The 13,580-nt window shown below is 37.2% G+C and overlaps 1 protein-coding gene across 5 annotated transcripts in view; it reads right to left on the bottom strand.

Moving 5' to 3' along the window:
- Positions 1 to 13,580, bottom strand: part of Styk1 (serine/threonine/tyrosine kinase 1) — a 48,995-nt gene that overhangs the window by 6,804 nt on the left and 28,611 nt on the right. For 3 of the 5 annotated variants that reach the window (XM_074076049.1, XM_020161401.2, XM_074076050.1), the window contains 8 exons: positions 13,070 to 13,220; positions 12,531 to 12,665; positions 10,770 to 11,036; positions 6,293 to 6,474; positions 4,230 to 4,313; positions 2,810 to 3,018; positions 1,595 to 1,635; positions 372 to 468 (listed from right to left, as the gene is read on the bottom strand). In XM_074076049.1, the coding sequence (XP_073932150.1) occupies positions 372 to 468; positions 1,595 to 1,635; positions 2,810 to 3,018; positions 4,230 to 4,313; positions 6,293 to 6,474; positions 10,770 to 11,036; positions 12,531 to 12,665; positions 13,070 to 13,115 (1,061 nt within the window). In that variant the 5' untranslated portion in view covers positions 13,116 to 13,220. The remainder of the gene's footprint in view (positions 1 to 371; positions 469 to 1,594; positions 1,636 to 2,809; positions 3,019 to 4,229; positions 4,314 to 6,292; positions 6,475 to 10,769; positions 11,037 to 12,530; positions 12,666 to 13,069; positions 13,221 to 13,580) is intronic. The other 2 variants (XM_074076047.1, XM_074076051.1) reach the window with 1 other exon arrangement.

Here is a 13,580-nt window from a genome sequence, read left to right as displayed (position 1 = left end):
ACTGAGGCTAGCAGAAAATTGGCATTTAGACAAAAAAAAAACAATGCTGCACTTGCATCATGTTTCCTTCCTACTTTAGAAGATTCCAGTACAGCTCAACTTTATCAAAATTAGATTCCTAAAATTAGTTTTCAGTGGTTGCCTCAACATTGTGTGTGTGTAAGGATGTATGTGCATATATACATGTATTTATGATAGGTATGCGTACATGCTGTACGAGCAGATGTTGTACCTCACGGGTTGGGTCTAAGGCTATAATTAACACATAAAGACAACCAAGAATCATCCGATACACTTTGAAAAGGGTGTGACTGGTAGGGAACAAAAAAGATTTGGAATTAGAGGAAGGCAGGCTTTTAAAAGCCACTTACATGATATGTGTGCAGCTACTGGGTCTCTTCATAATTTTCCTTCTCTGAAGATACTGTAGGATGCTGGTAGGAGGGACTTCAGGATAAGGTGGTGCCCCTGTTAATATAAAAGAGTGAGAGTAGCAAGAGAACTTCAGAGTCCTCTAATACGTGAATTGCAAATAACACTATTCCCCATTGACTTGTGCCAATTGCCTGCAAAAGATAGAGCCATAGGAAAAATACTACATACAATATAGTTGCTCCCTGTTGATCAAGTAAGGATATAGCTTAGTGAATTGGGGGAAATGTGTTTATTTGGATGGGGGACTGAAATCAGGAGAATCCTAGGAAAACAATAAAATAAGCCAAAGTAAGAAATAAGACCTGTCCTCCAATCTTCACAACATGGGAAGGTACTGCAATTTCTTAATTAAATGGATTATTACAACAAGAATGCAAAGAAAATGGATCCCCCATACTATTGGTGGAATGTCAGTTAACATAGCCACTATGGAAATCAGTATGGAAGTTACTCAAAAGATGAAAAAATAGAACTACTGTATGACTCAGCTATAGTATTTGCCCAAAGGAATTAAATTCAGAATAAAATAAGTTTATATACACATCCAAATTTATTGTATCAATATTCACAGTAGCCAAGTTATAGAATCAGCTGGGTGCCCATCAACAGATGAATGATCAAAGAAAATGTAAAATATATACAATGGAGTAGTATTTAGCCATTTAAGAAGAATGGAATCATGTCTTTTGCAAGAAAATGGATAGAACTGGAGATTATCATGTTAAAGGAAATAAGCCAGACTCAGAAAGACAAATATCATGCTTTCTCTCATATGCATAGTTGAGATAAAATTTAAAAAGACATGCAAGTGGAAAAACAATGCTTTGGGAAGATACAGGCACCTTTTCTATGTTTATACAAGCTCACTCTGAAAATTAGCCTTTGGATTTGAAGCCCTCCCTTGGAAATGATACAGTTTGGGGGGAAAGAAATAAGAAGAGAGCTAAAGAAAGTTAAGAGAAAGACAAGGAAGGAGGGACTTGGCTGGGGGTAAGCAGGATCCATCCCTTTATAAGAATCAGGCTTGGAGTCCATGTCATCCCAGTTCAATCTTCAGTCCTATACTAAACCACTTTTTTAAAGAAAACATCATCCCCCCCAAAGAAGCATACTTATACATTTATATATAGATACACATTATTTTGAGGATCATCCTTACCTAGAGTCACCATCTCATACAGCAGGATCCCAAAGGACCAGCTGTAAAAGAAACAAAGCCATCTACTTAATTTCTGTTTTTGCCTTTCCTCAAGAGAGTTCACATTAACATCAAAAGCTTTCAGTAAGAAGGTAATAAGGAGGATAGTGGACAAAAATCAGTACAACTACCCTGATAAAATAAGCAAAGCAACAGTGCAGTTATTAAAAAGCATTTCTGGTGCAAGGCCCTGAATTCAATCCCCAGCACCACACACACACACACACACACACACACACATTCTATCCAATCCCCTTAGACTCTAATCTCATTAAGATTGGATTTATGTCTCTTCTATACTCACATATCTATTAAAAAGAAAGTATTGGTGAAACATCAATGGAAATTCTTTACTGACTTACCATATTAACTGATATTTAAACTTCTCATATTCATGACACAAATTGTACACATAACTAGAATTGTATGTTATTAATGTAATAAAATATTATAGATGCTGATTAAATAAAAATTCATGAAGTGTTAGATCCCTAAAAAAGTAAGTTGAATGCTTAGCAAATACTTTATAAAAATATCCTACTAAAATTATGTGTGTGAGACAACTGTAGGATATTGGGGAAAAAAAAACAATAAAATTCTACTCTCAAATGATTCCCCAGTTGTTTTAAAATTTCTCACTGTACTGAGAACCATCCTAAAGTGAAACTCAAAAATTAGTCTTTACAGATGCTATTTAGAGACATAACATGTACCTTTATTTAGGAAGTTCATCCTCATAAAACATAGCTTTGCCCTTTTCAAACAATTGGCAAATATACATGTAAGTGTTTTAAGTTAAAATAAATTATTTGAGGTATAAAATAAACCTGAGATTTAAAATATTTCTTATTTTACTAATTCTTTGTTTAACTAGTCTTTTGATTAAGTGGACCCATTCCCTTCAATTAAAAGCAACACTATTAGATTAAGTCCTCAGATACTGGTGTGAATAATTTTCTCGTTTTTTCTCTTGATGAAGCCTGCTAAGGTAATATAAAAAAATACTTGCAAAGGGACTAAAAGAAGATTTCAAGAAACATTAACTCTGTCACATAGTATTTCTGCTTGAGTGTATGTCTGACTTCCAAGTAGAGATTTCATCTATAGATATAATTGACAAAAGAACCAATCATATTCAAGTAGAAAGAAATCCAAAGAACAGGAAAAAAACCATACATGTCTCCTCTGATGCCAGCAGGTCTCAGGAGAAGACGCTCTGGGGCAAGCCACTTGAGAGGTATGGCCCGAGCAGGGGAGATGGCCCCTCGGGCATGGACTTCATAAGCCAAACCCAGTCCACAGAGTTTAGCAGTCAGATCACTTTGGATTAGAATATTCCTGGCTGCCACATCCCCATGGAACAGATGCTTATCCTGCAGGAATTCCTGTCAGCATAGAATCAAGATAATCAGTTGACTGAAGGTCATAACTCAAGTCACAGATAAGAGAGACAGTCCTAGGAAGACTCAAAAAGACAAGGGCATTTTCTGCTTTAAACAAGTCTCAATAGTAATGATATCAGTTCCAAAGTACGCTAATGAATCAGATATTTCTACCTTATGTTTAGGAATACTAAACTGAGAAAATAATACAAATGACATTAATATTGTACTGTGTGTGTGTGTGTGTGTGTGTGTGTGTGGTGCTGGTGGGATCCACGGCCTCATACATACTAGGCAATTGCTCTATCAAGGAGCTATACTCCCAGCCATAATACTGGGTTTTGAAAGCATAACAACCCACACTGTGTCAAACCTTAACCCCTGCTTGATTTCACTTTCCTTTCAGGACCCAGGAAATATTGGAAAAGGGAATAAATTTGATAGCAATTTGATATAATTATATCAAATTTATTTGCTATCAAATAAATTTGACATAATGAATTTATAGTTTTACATCATCTCTCAAACCCCAGTGCTACCAAAAAATAAAACAAAACCAAAAACTATCACAGTTTTATATCATCTCACTTCGTCCCTAAAATAACTGGATGAGGTAAGTTAGAGGAGTATTCTGTTCTTCCTTTTTGACTTGTTCCTTGTTTTTATTGTTGTTGTTGTTGTTTTAAGAATATGTGCTCCCTCTCATGGATATTATCAAAGTGAGTCTCCAACCAAACACGTTCTGAACTAGTTTGTCTTGTTTTTCAGGTGTAAATTTGGATACTTCTGATTCTGTAGTCTTTTACCTATTCAGTTTTTCTTCTCGTGTCTTTATCCATGTAGCTCCCTATTTTCCCCCTTTATAGTCTTTATTAGACATATGTAAGGAGAAGTAACAGTATAAAGTAAATAGCTCTTGGCTTTGACTTTTGAAACTGAATACAGAACAAACTTTTAAAATCTTTCCTGTTCCTTCTATAAATCCAAAGTTGACCACCTTCTGCCTGGAATTACCAATCCTGTAGTATACTGCCCACATGATTCCAAAAGAATGTACTAAAAACAGTTTATCAGTGAGTGTCTACCCCCTAACTTTATCTAATTTTCTTAAAACATATGCCCCATTTGAGAAAATGAATCTGAGAAATATGACATAAAATACTAGACTAGTAAGAAAAATCCCAACCATCTGTTTTCATTTAGCTTTATCTTACCAGAGCCAAAAGGACCTGTTTTCCAATGTGATATATTTGTTTTTCAGTGAGATCATAGAGTAGACCATCCATGGTCATCACATCCTAAAGAAATGGGATAAAAAAGCATTTTATCAAAGTGGCATTAACATATTTGATTTAAATACTGTGGTAGAGGTACTATGAAATGCAGATATCAAAGCTAAGGAAAATATAATAAAACAAGTGTCAATAAACTGATAGAGATTTTCATATATGCAGATTTATTGTACTTCAGAAAGAAGAATGTAGATGAATAGCGGATAAAAAAGACAGGTGTGTGATTGCATTAAGAAGTACCTAGGAGATTAGTAAAGCACACCTCTGTGTGTGTCAGTAGTGGTGTTTCCAGAGACCATTAACTAATGGGGAAAGGCCTGCCATAAATGTGGTCAGAACTATCCTATAGGCTGGGGATGATGTTGGAATAAGAAGGGGGAAAGAAGAAGCGCACAATACAGGCATTCTCTGTCTTCCTGTGTGCCATGATGTGAGCTTCCGTACTCCACTATGCCTTCACCACCTTGATGGACTGATAGCTCTGAAACCATGAAGCAAATAAAAGAAAAAAAAGAGAGAAGGAGAAAGAAAGAGAGAGGAGGAAAAGGAAGGAAGTGAGGAAAAGCTGTAGAAGTCTATCCATTGAATATAGCAACAATTTTTTTCTGGGGCTGTGTGTGTGTGTGTGTGTGAATGCACACATATGTGTGCATGATTAATTGAGCACATTAATTCAATGCATGCTTATTGAAGACCTGTAATGTACCAGTTTCAATGTTAAACTCTTGGAATACAAAAGTGAGTAAAATAAGCATAGCTGCTGCCTTCTGGAGCGAATTGTTTGGGAAACACGTAAATTAGTATCAAATAATTTAAATAAATGTTTATATGTCATAAGTACCATGAAGGAAATGTACAGAGTACTAGGAGAGTGTGTGATGGTGGAATGAAGACAGCTGATTCAACTGGAGGGACGGAAAAATCTTCTGATGAAGGATGAATGAAAATTAACTGCAAAGAGGAAAAGGGTGTAATAAGAAAATGTTCTAAGATGGAGAAACATGATAGTTGTGAAAAAACAGATATAAGCTAGTAGGTTTAGAGCATAGAACAAGTCATAGATGGATATCCTCTTAAAATATTTAAAGTATCTAAGGATCTGCACATTGTCCTCCTTACATCACAGAATGAAAGACATTAATTGGGTGCTTTTTCAAACACATCCAGTTATACAATACTCAGCATATTGTAGAAGTTCAGTAGTTAATTTGCACGTTAGCAAGTGAGAAACTAGGAAAACAGGTAGCTCTTCAGAAAGAGGAATAAATAGAGAACTAAGGAAATTTTGAAGAAAAGGACTTTTGTGTAAGTCTAGAAATTTCTGAACACTTTAACTGTTAAAAACACAAGTGTGAGGGTTAAACACTTTCAAGTTGAATTTTTCCCTCATCAATCTTGGCATACTAGGGGAATTATTATAGCATAGAAAAATATACCTAACAGTAATAGAATTACAATCACTACTAACAACAGTTATATTGAAACAATTATCATTATAAAAGCTACAATGTTGAGTGCTTACTAAGTACCATTCACTGTTATGTTTTACATATATAATGTCTTTAATTTTTGTAATAATTTATTATGACTCCCATTTTACAGATATAGAGAACTCAAGATCAGAGAAACAATTGCTAAAAGTCATACATCCAGTAGATAGAGGCGAGAATCCCTGCTCTCAACTTGTACTGCCTAATATGGTAGCTATTAGCCACATATATCTATTTAAACTTACACTATTTCAAATTAAATAAAATTAAAAATTCAACTTCTCAGTCATACCGCCACATTTCAGATATTTATACCACATATGACTAGTAACTACCAGTACACAGAGCAAGCTCTATTGGACAGGGATATTTAGTTACTCTGTTATGCTGTTATATTGTCTCTACATTTTGTTATTTCTGATGCTAATTGGCATGCAAACAGCTAACCAACCAAGTGAAGTCTTTCCCTCCTAAAAACTTCATCCAACTGCTCACCCGGCGACAGGTCCAGAGAAAGCTGAGCAGGTCCCCCTGGGCCACATCCTCCAGCACCATATAGAGAGGCAGACTTTCTGTGCAGCAGCCTTCCAGCTGTACCAGGTTCTTGTGTTTCCCCAGGTGCTGATAGAATTGGATTCGCCCTATGAAGTCTTGTACCTCATGTAGCCCAGCTGGTTCTGTGGAGAACAAAGGAGACAGAACCGTAGGCACTCACAGCATAACTGATGAAATAAAGAAACAACTTCACTTCAGGTGGTAATTCTCAAGGTCCCTCATGGGGAGACGTGTAGATAAAAAGTAAATAGAAAAGGAACAGGATAGATGGAAATTATGCTCAGTGTCACTGATCATCTATCAAAAATAACAGACTCACAGGTCTTAGAACTGGATGGGCTAGTAAGATATAGACTTGCTAATTTTTTTTAATAGGCTGGCCTGCCTCTTGGCTACCCATGTTGGCTTTTAGATGGGTCAGAGATCCTTGAGCCCAGACAATATGAATCACATGATATCCACAGACTGCTCCTAAATTGACACCTTTTCTGTTGACATTAAAATATAATAACTGTTTGGGCCTTTTGATTAGTATTCTTGCTTATCTTAACCTTTTCTGTTTTATATATCCACTGTTAATGGTCTATATCATGAGTATTAGCAAAAAAGACAAATAGAGAAATAAATCAAGAAAGGGTATCAAAGGTTGGCAAGGTGATAAATGCCTGTAATTCCAGTTATATGGAAGGTGGAGATGGGAGGATCACAGTTCAAGGCCAGCCTGGGCAAAAAAAGCTAGTGAGTCTGTATCTTAAAAACAAACCAGGTGTGGTGGTACAAGCCAGGTATGGTGGTACATGTCTATACTCCCTGAGGCAGGAGTCAAAGGTGAGAGGATTGTGCTTCAAAGCTACCCCAGGCAAAAAGAGAGACTACCTGAAACAAACTAAAGCAAAAAAGGTGGTAGAGTAATTTCTGAATTCAAATTCCAGTACTGCCTAAAAAAAAAGGTATCAAACAGTGAGGAAAACTCAGAGGTAGCTAGAGGGCAGATTAGGAGCACCCACACCATTTTGACTCTGTGAATGAGAAGAGTAAGGTAACACAGAAGAGACTACATTCTGAAGAGAGAAAGAGAAGAATAATATCGGAAGCATGAAAGAGGTGGCAGGCCAGAAAAGCATGGAGGAACTGTGGCAACAAAGAAAAGCTGCAAATAGTCTCAAGGTGGCTCCAAGCTCCCTGGAGAATTCTACCACTGAACCACAAATGCAAGCTCCCAGCTCCTGGGAAGGGGGAGAGGAAGTTGAAGACAATTGCACAAGGCAAGCCAGACAGCCCTTGTGACAGACTGGCAATTCTAGCTGCAAGATAAGCCCACACCTCCCACCAGCCTTAAATCTAGTGCATGGATTCAATGATACAGTGATTGCTGTATCATTTTCTTCAAAGAAGAAAAAACATTTTGTCACTTCCTTTATCTCAGAGGGCTGTAGCAAGACACCACCTTGAGGGTCTATGGTTTGAGACTGAATTGTTCTGGGGACTTGAAAACAAGGAGCAGTTGTGGCCCAGGGAGTCTTGGTACACCCTGCCACAGTGCCTTGGTAGAAGACAGCCAAAAAAGGTCATTGCAAAGAGGAAAAGTGTCTGACAGATGCCACAGAGAAGTTCCAGCACCAGGGAGCTTTGGCAGTGAGGTGTGCAGTAGTCAGAGTGTCCTGAATTGACATTGCTACTATTTCAACTGAAACACAACAGGTATTTAAAATTTCCAACCAACAACTTGGCTTCAGATGCATAAATCCAAATGTAGAAACACAAGTAAATCCAAATCAGATAAGGGCATGACAAAAAAAGATTCTAAGCCAATTTTCTTGATGAACATAGATGCAAAAATTCTAAATAACATACTTGTAAAACAAAGTACATGTTCAAGTGATCGAGCTGGTTTCATTCCAGTAATGCAAGGATGGTATGATATACACAAATCATGGGAATGGATAAGAGTGTCCATTCTCTCCATGCATATTCAATGTGTTAGAATTCTTAGCCAGAGCAATAAGACAAAAGAGAGAAATAAAAGGAATAAAAACAGGAAAGGAAGAAGTTTAATTACACTATTTGCAAATACAATCTTACATTTAAGAGATCCTAAAGATTCCAGTAAAAAAGAACTCTTAGATCTAATAAACACTTTCAGAAAAGTAGCATGATACAGAATCAACACGCAAAAATCAGTAGCTTCTCAGGCTGAGAAAGAAATGAGGAAAACAATACCATTCACAATAGCCTTAAAAAAATACCTAGGAATAAACCAAACTAAAGAGATAAAAAAGACCTCTACAATGAAAATTATAAAACCTCAAAGAAATTGAATAAGACACTAGAAGATGGAAAGAACACCCATGTTAATTGTCAGAACAAATACTGTGAAAAATTGCTATATTACTGAAAGCAACCTATAAAATTCCAATGTCAACCTTCACAGAAATAGAAAAGCAAATCCAAAACCTCATTTGGAAGCACAAAAGACCCCAAAAGAGTCACGTCACAATACCTAACTTCAAATTACATTACAGAACTGTAGTAACAAAAACAGTTTGGTACTGGCACAGAAACAGATAAGTGAAATAGAGTAGAAGATCCAGAAATAAGCCCACACAGATACAGTCATCTGATTTTTGACAAAGGTGCTAAAACCCTACATTGCAGAAAGGACATTTCAACAAATGGTTTTGGAAACCGTGGATATCCAGAGGTAGAATACTGAAACTACATCCCTGTCTCTCACCATGTTCATAAATCAACTCCAAATAGACCAAAGATCCATTTTGATATTAATTTAAGACCAGAAGCTTTGAAACTGCTAGAGTTTTTCCTCTAGGAAAACCTCTTGAAGAGAACATACATAGGTAACATTTTTCTGAATAGAACCCCAATTGCTCAGAAAATAAGAACAAGAATTGAAAAGTAGGATTGTATAAAATTAAAAAGCTACTGCACAGCAAAGGAAACAGCTACCAGAATCAAGAGACAAACTACAGAATGGAAGAAAATGTTTTTCAGCTATCACTGGATAAAGGATTAATATATGGAATATATAAGGAGGTCCAAATATTAAACACCAAAAGAACAAATAACCCAATTCATAAATGGGCAAATGAATTGAACACAGAGTTCTCTAAAGTACAAATGTCCAATAAATATATGAATAACATGATTAGTAAAAAAGAAAATGCAAATCAAAACTACCCTGAGATTCTATCTAACCCCAGTCAGAATGACTATCATCAAGAAAACAAAAGGTAGGCATCTGTGACTCACACCTGTAATACTAGCTACTCCAGAATCAGGGAGAAAAGGAACTCTTACATACTGTTGGTGAATGTAAATTACTGCAGCCACTATGGAAATCAGTATGGAGGTTCCTCAATTAACTATGAATAGAACCACCATGTGATCTGCTATGCCATTCCTGGGTATATATCTAAAAGAATGTAAGTCATCATACATTACAGCCCATATTTATAGCAGCATTATTCACATTATCCAAGCTATGGAATAAGTTTAGGTGTCCATCAACTGATTAGTAGAAAAAGAAAATGTGTTATGTATCCACAATGGACTATTATTCAGCCATAAAGAAAAATGAAATTATGTCTTTTGTGGGAAAATAGATAAAAATGTAAATCATCACATTGAGTGAAATAAGGCAGACTCAAAAATACAAATATTAGTTGGAAGTGGTTCAAGTGGTAGAGTGCCTACGTAGCAAGCACAAAGGCACTAGTTCAAACCCCAGTACTGCCAAATATCATATGTTGTCTCTCATATGTGGAATCTAGACCTGCAAAAAAAAAAAAAACTGAATGAGTGCTGGTGGAGCACCTGCCTAGCAAGTGCCAGGTCCTGAGTTCAAACCCCAGTACTGCTAAACATATAAAATAAAATAAAAGTTTTTTAAAAAACTGAATGATATGAATGTAAAACTGGGGAACTGTCTGTGGTTGGGAACCAGCATGAGGGGAAAGAGTGAAGAGGTGGTGAAAGGGAATCAAATAAGATTGAAATACTTCATGTGTGTGTGTGTGTGTGTGTGTGTGTGTGTGTGTGTGAAAATAGAATCATGAAACCCATTAAACATTTTAAAGAAAAAAGGGATAAGAAAGAGTAATAGAGGACTCATTTCTTTAATGTACACATATATGGAAATATCACAATGAAACTCCTTTGTACAATTAACATACACTGTTTAAAAGGAGTAAAAAATGCTGAAGAAACAATCTCATAATCCTAATACAAGTACATCAAATACAGAGAGCAAATGGCTCCAGGAGGGACATTTCTGTCTCAAGCTTCCACCTTTTCTTCTACACAATTGTGATAATGTTTGAAAATCTGTAAAATGCACTATTATGGACTCACGATAAAAGAAAGTATAAAGGGGAAGGAAGTCAAACACTTTTCATTTTACCTTTTAAGGTCTTGAGGACAACACTCTTGGACTTAGCTGGGTCCCCAGTGTTCATGTTGGCTCGATAAATGACCCCACAAGTGCCATTATGGATCTGCTCCAGGACCTCAGAGAGTTGTTCCCGGGGCACCTGCAGCTTAGCCAGGGAAGGTGCAGAAGCTTGTAGAAAGCTCTCCATGGATGTCTCCTCAAGTGGCACAAACACTTCTCCTCCATGTCCTGCTGCTTCCCTGCTTAGGCTCCTCAATGGAAGCGCAGGTGCAACTCCTAGAACAAGGAGATGGTATCAACCAGTTGTTTCTTCCCCCTGGGACCTCCAGAAAATCAAAGCCTGAAACAAACTGGCCAGGAACAGTTTTCTCTCTGATCAATGTGGGCATATATTCTGCTGCTTCTCTATGAACCAACACTAACACCAAACTTGTAGAGCCTTTATAGTAATCCTGTTCCTTCTAAGACAATTCATGCTAAACCCCTGGAAATGGTCATGACATTTCCTTTTTGTCTTCCTCAGGATTATAATTCAGTATTCCCCATGGTTGTAGAATGGAAACAAGGAAGTTTCTGAAAGAGCATCAACACCACAGACACCCTGATCTGTGAGAGTAGTACTGCTATTAAAGTCACTCACATAGCTTCCAAAGTTGGAAACAGATAAGGATAACTACTGTACTATAAGCTATGGTTATTCTTTCTTTCTCAAGTTGTCTGAAAAAGTCAAAATATTTCATATTTCCTTGAGTCTTATTCACAAAACTGTTCTGAAACTTTCTCCCTTCCTTAGCCATCATATATTTTCCTCCAGTTGGAAAAGAATGGTTCAAATTTTCTTAATAAATTTCTAACCATTCATTAACTCATCCACTTATTAAATAAATATTGCTACCTATTTACCAGACACTGGTAATAATGTTGGGAATAGGCACAGTCCAGATTCACCTGAAGACTACTTTCTAGTGATTGGGCAGATAATGGTATAGGAGGCAATGCATGTTAGAGAAGAAAATGACAAAAGGAGAAATATATCTTGCTTCTTTTTATACTTAGAATCATTTATCAGGTGGGACGGGGGTTTGAACTCAGATATTTGCGCTTGCAAAGCAGGCAATCTACTGCTTGAGACACACCTCCAATTTATTTTGCTGTAATTATTTTGGAGATGGGGTCTTGAGAACTATTTTCCAGGCTGACTTCCTGATTCTCCTGATCTCAACCTTCCAAATAGCTAGGATTACAGACAGAAGCCATGGGTGCCTGACACACTTAGTGTATTTTATGAGCTGATTCCCTTTTATTAAATAATTATCATTCCAGAAGAACTTGTTAGCATCTCTGACTTAACATTCCAAAGACTAGTATGAAAGCCATTCTTCTTCATCATATATTTTGGATGTATCATAGAGTAAAATGTTATCCTTCAAAGATGTTAACAAATTTTCTGGGTTTACCTTTTAGTTCTTCTTCCTTGATTCCTAGTTACTCATAATCAAAGGTTTGACAAATAAGACAAGCAGGACAGAAGGAAGCTTACATAAGGCCTCTCTTGCCTATTCTTTTTTCAGTCATCAAGTCTGATTGGAGCTCCTACTCATTACTTCCTGGACAAGAGATCACCCCGTCTCTACCCATCAGAGAAAACCCATGACTTTCTCATTGAAAGAATCCAGAATCCTAGAGTTGGCCTTGTTGAAACCTGCCCCACATTTCTCCTACTATCCATCTTCCCTAAATCCTTGACCATCCCCTAAGCTTGAGTTTTACCTCGGGGTCCAGGACACTGCTGTTGGGTTCTTTGTCCTCTGATAAAAAGCCATAAGATGACTGCAAGAATGATAAGGAAAGCACCAACCAGAAGAGCTGGGACAATGATCACTTCATACTGCTTCTCCTGGATAACTGGATAGAAATCAAGCCAGAGAGAAGAAAATTAAGAACCTGTCCAGATGCTACACAATTACCCTTACCCACCAGTCCTCAGCTCATCATACATGAAAAGGTCATCTCTTCTGCCTTCCACTTTCAATGGAACACTACTGGGAGCAACTCTAACCAGAACCCCAATGTTCCCATTTCTTAACCCATCAATTATGCATTATGCCTCTTCTGTCATTTTTCTGGTTTCTGGAACTCTAGCATTTACCCTCCACTCCACAAGAACAATGGCCTTAATGCCCACTTTTTTTATCATCACAATCTTCATTTTTATTAGAAATGAAGCCTTCTACCCACTAGAATCTATCCAGAGTGTAGTCTCCAAAACCCTAACATCAGAGGATAGGCACTGTGGTATCTGTACTTGCCACACAACTTGTCACTGAGACTGCATTCCAGCAGCATCCGAGCCATGCCCCTCTTCACTTGCACCACCAGGCCACCCACCTCTCTGGTAGACCCAGAAAGGATGCACAGTGGATGGCCACACTGTGAGTAATTTCCAAGGATTCAGTTGTTCTGGAAAAAATGGAGAACACATACAATTTTTAAATACCTCTAAAGATCACTAGTTAATAAGCACATTGTCCCTTCTGTGAGACATTCACTTATCTCTATCCATCTATCTGATATACAGGCAAGAGAATCCTTTGTTTTCTCCTCGGGGATTTTCATTCTGTTATACACCATTACAGCCATGTTCTGGTCTTGTTCTTTCATGCCACTGTTATTGAAATTATTTTAAAGGATCCCTTCCACCCAAGTCCTCTGCTACCATGCTCAACTACAGACTTGTAGCACTTGTGTGAGCAATTGTTACCCATGGCTTAATGGACAATATCTACCTCCCCTACAGTCTTTAAGCATTTCAAATTTCCT

The sequence above is a fragment of the Castor canadensis genome, chromosome 6 (genome assembly GCF_047511655.1).
Source record: "Castor canadensis chromosome 6, mCasCan1.hap1v2, whole genome shotgun sequence".
In the NCBI taxonomy this organism is placed as follows: Eukaryota; Metazoa; Chordata; class Mammalia; order Rodentia; family Castoridae; genus Castor; species Castor canadensis.
This window is presented reverse-complemented; position numbering and strand designations above follow the sequence as displayed.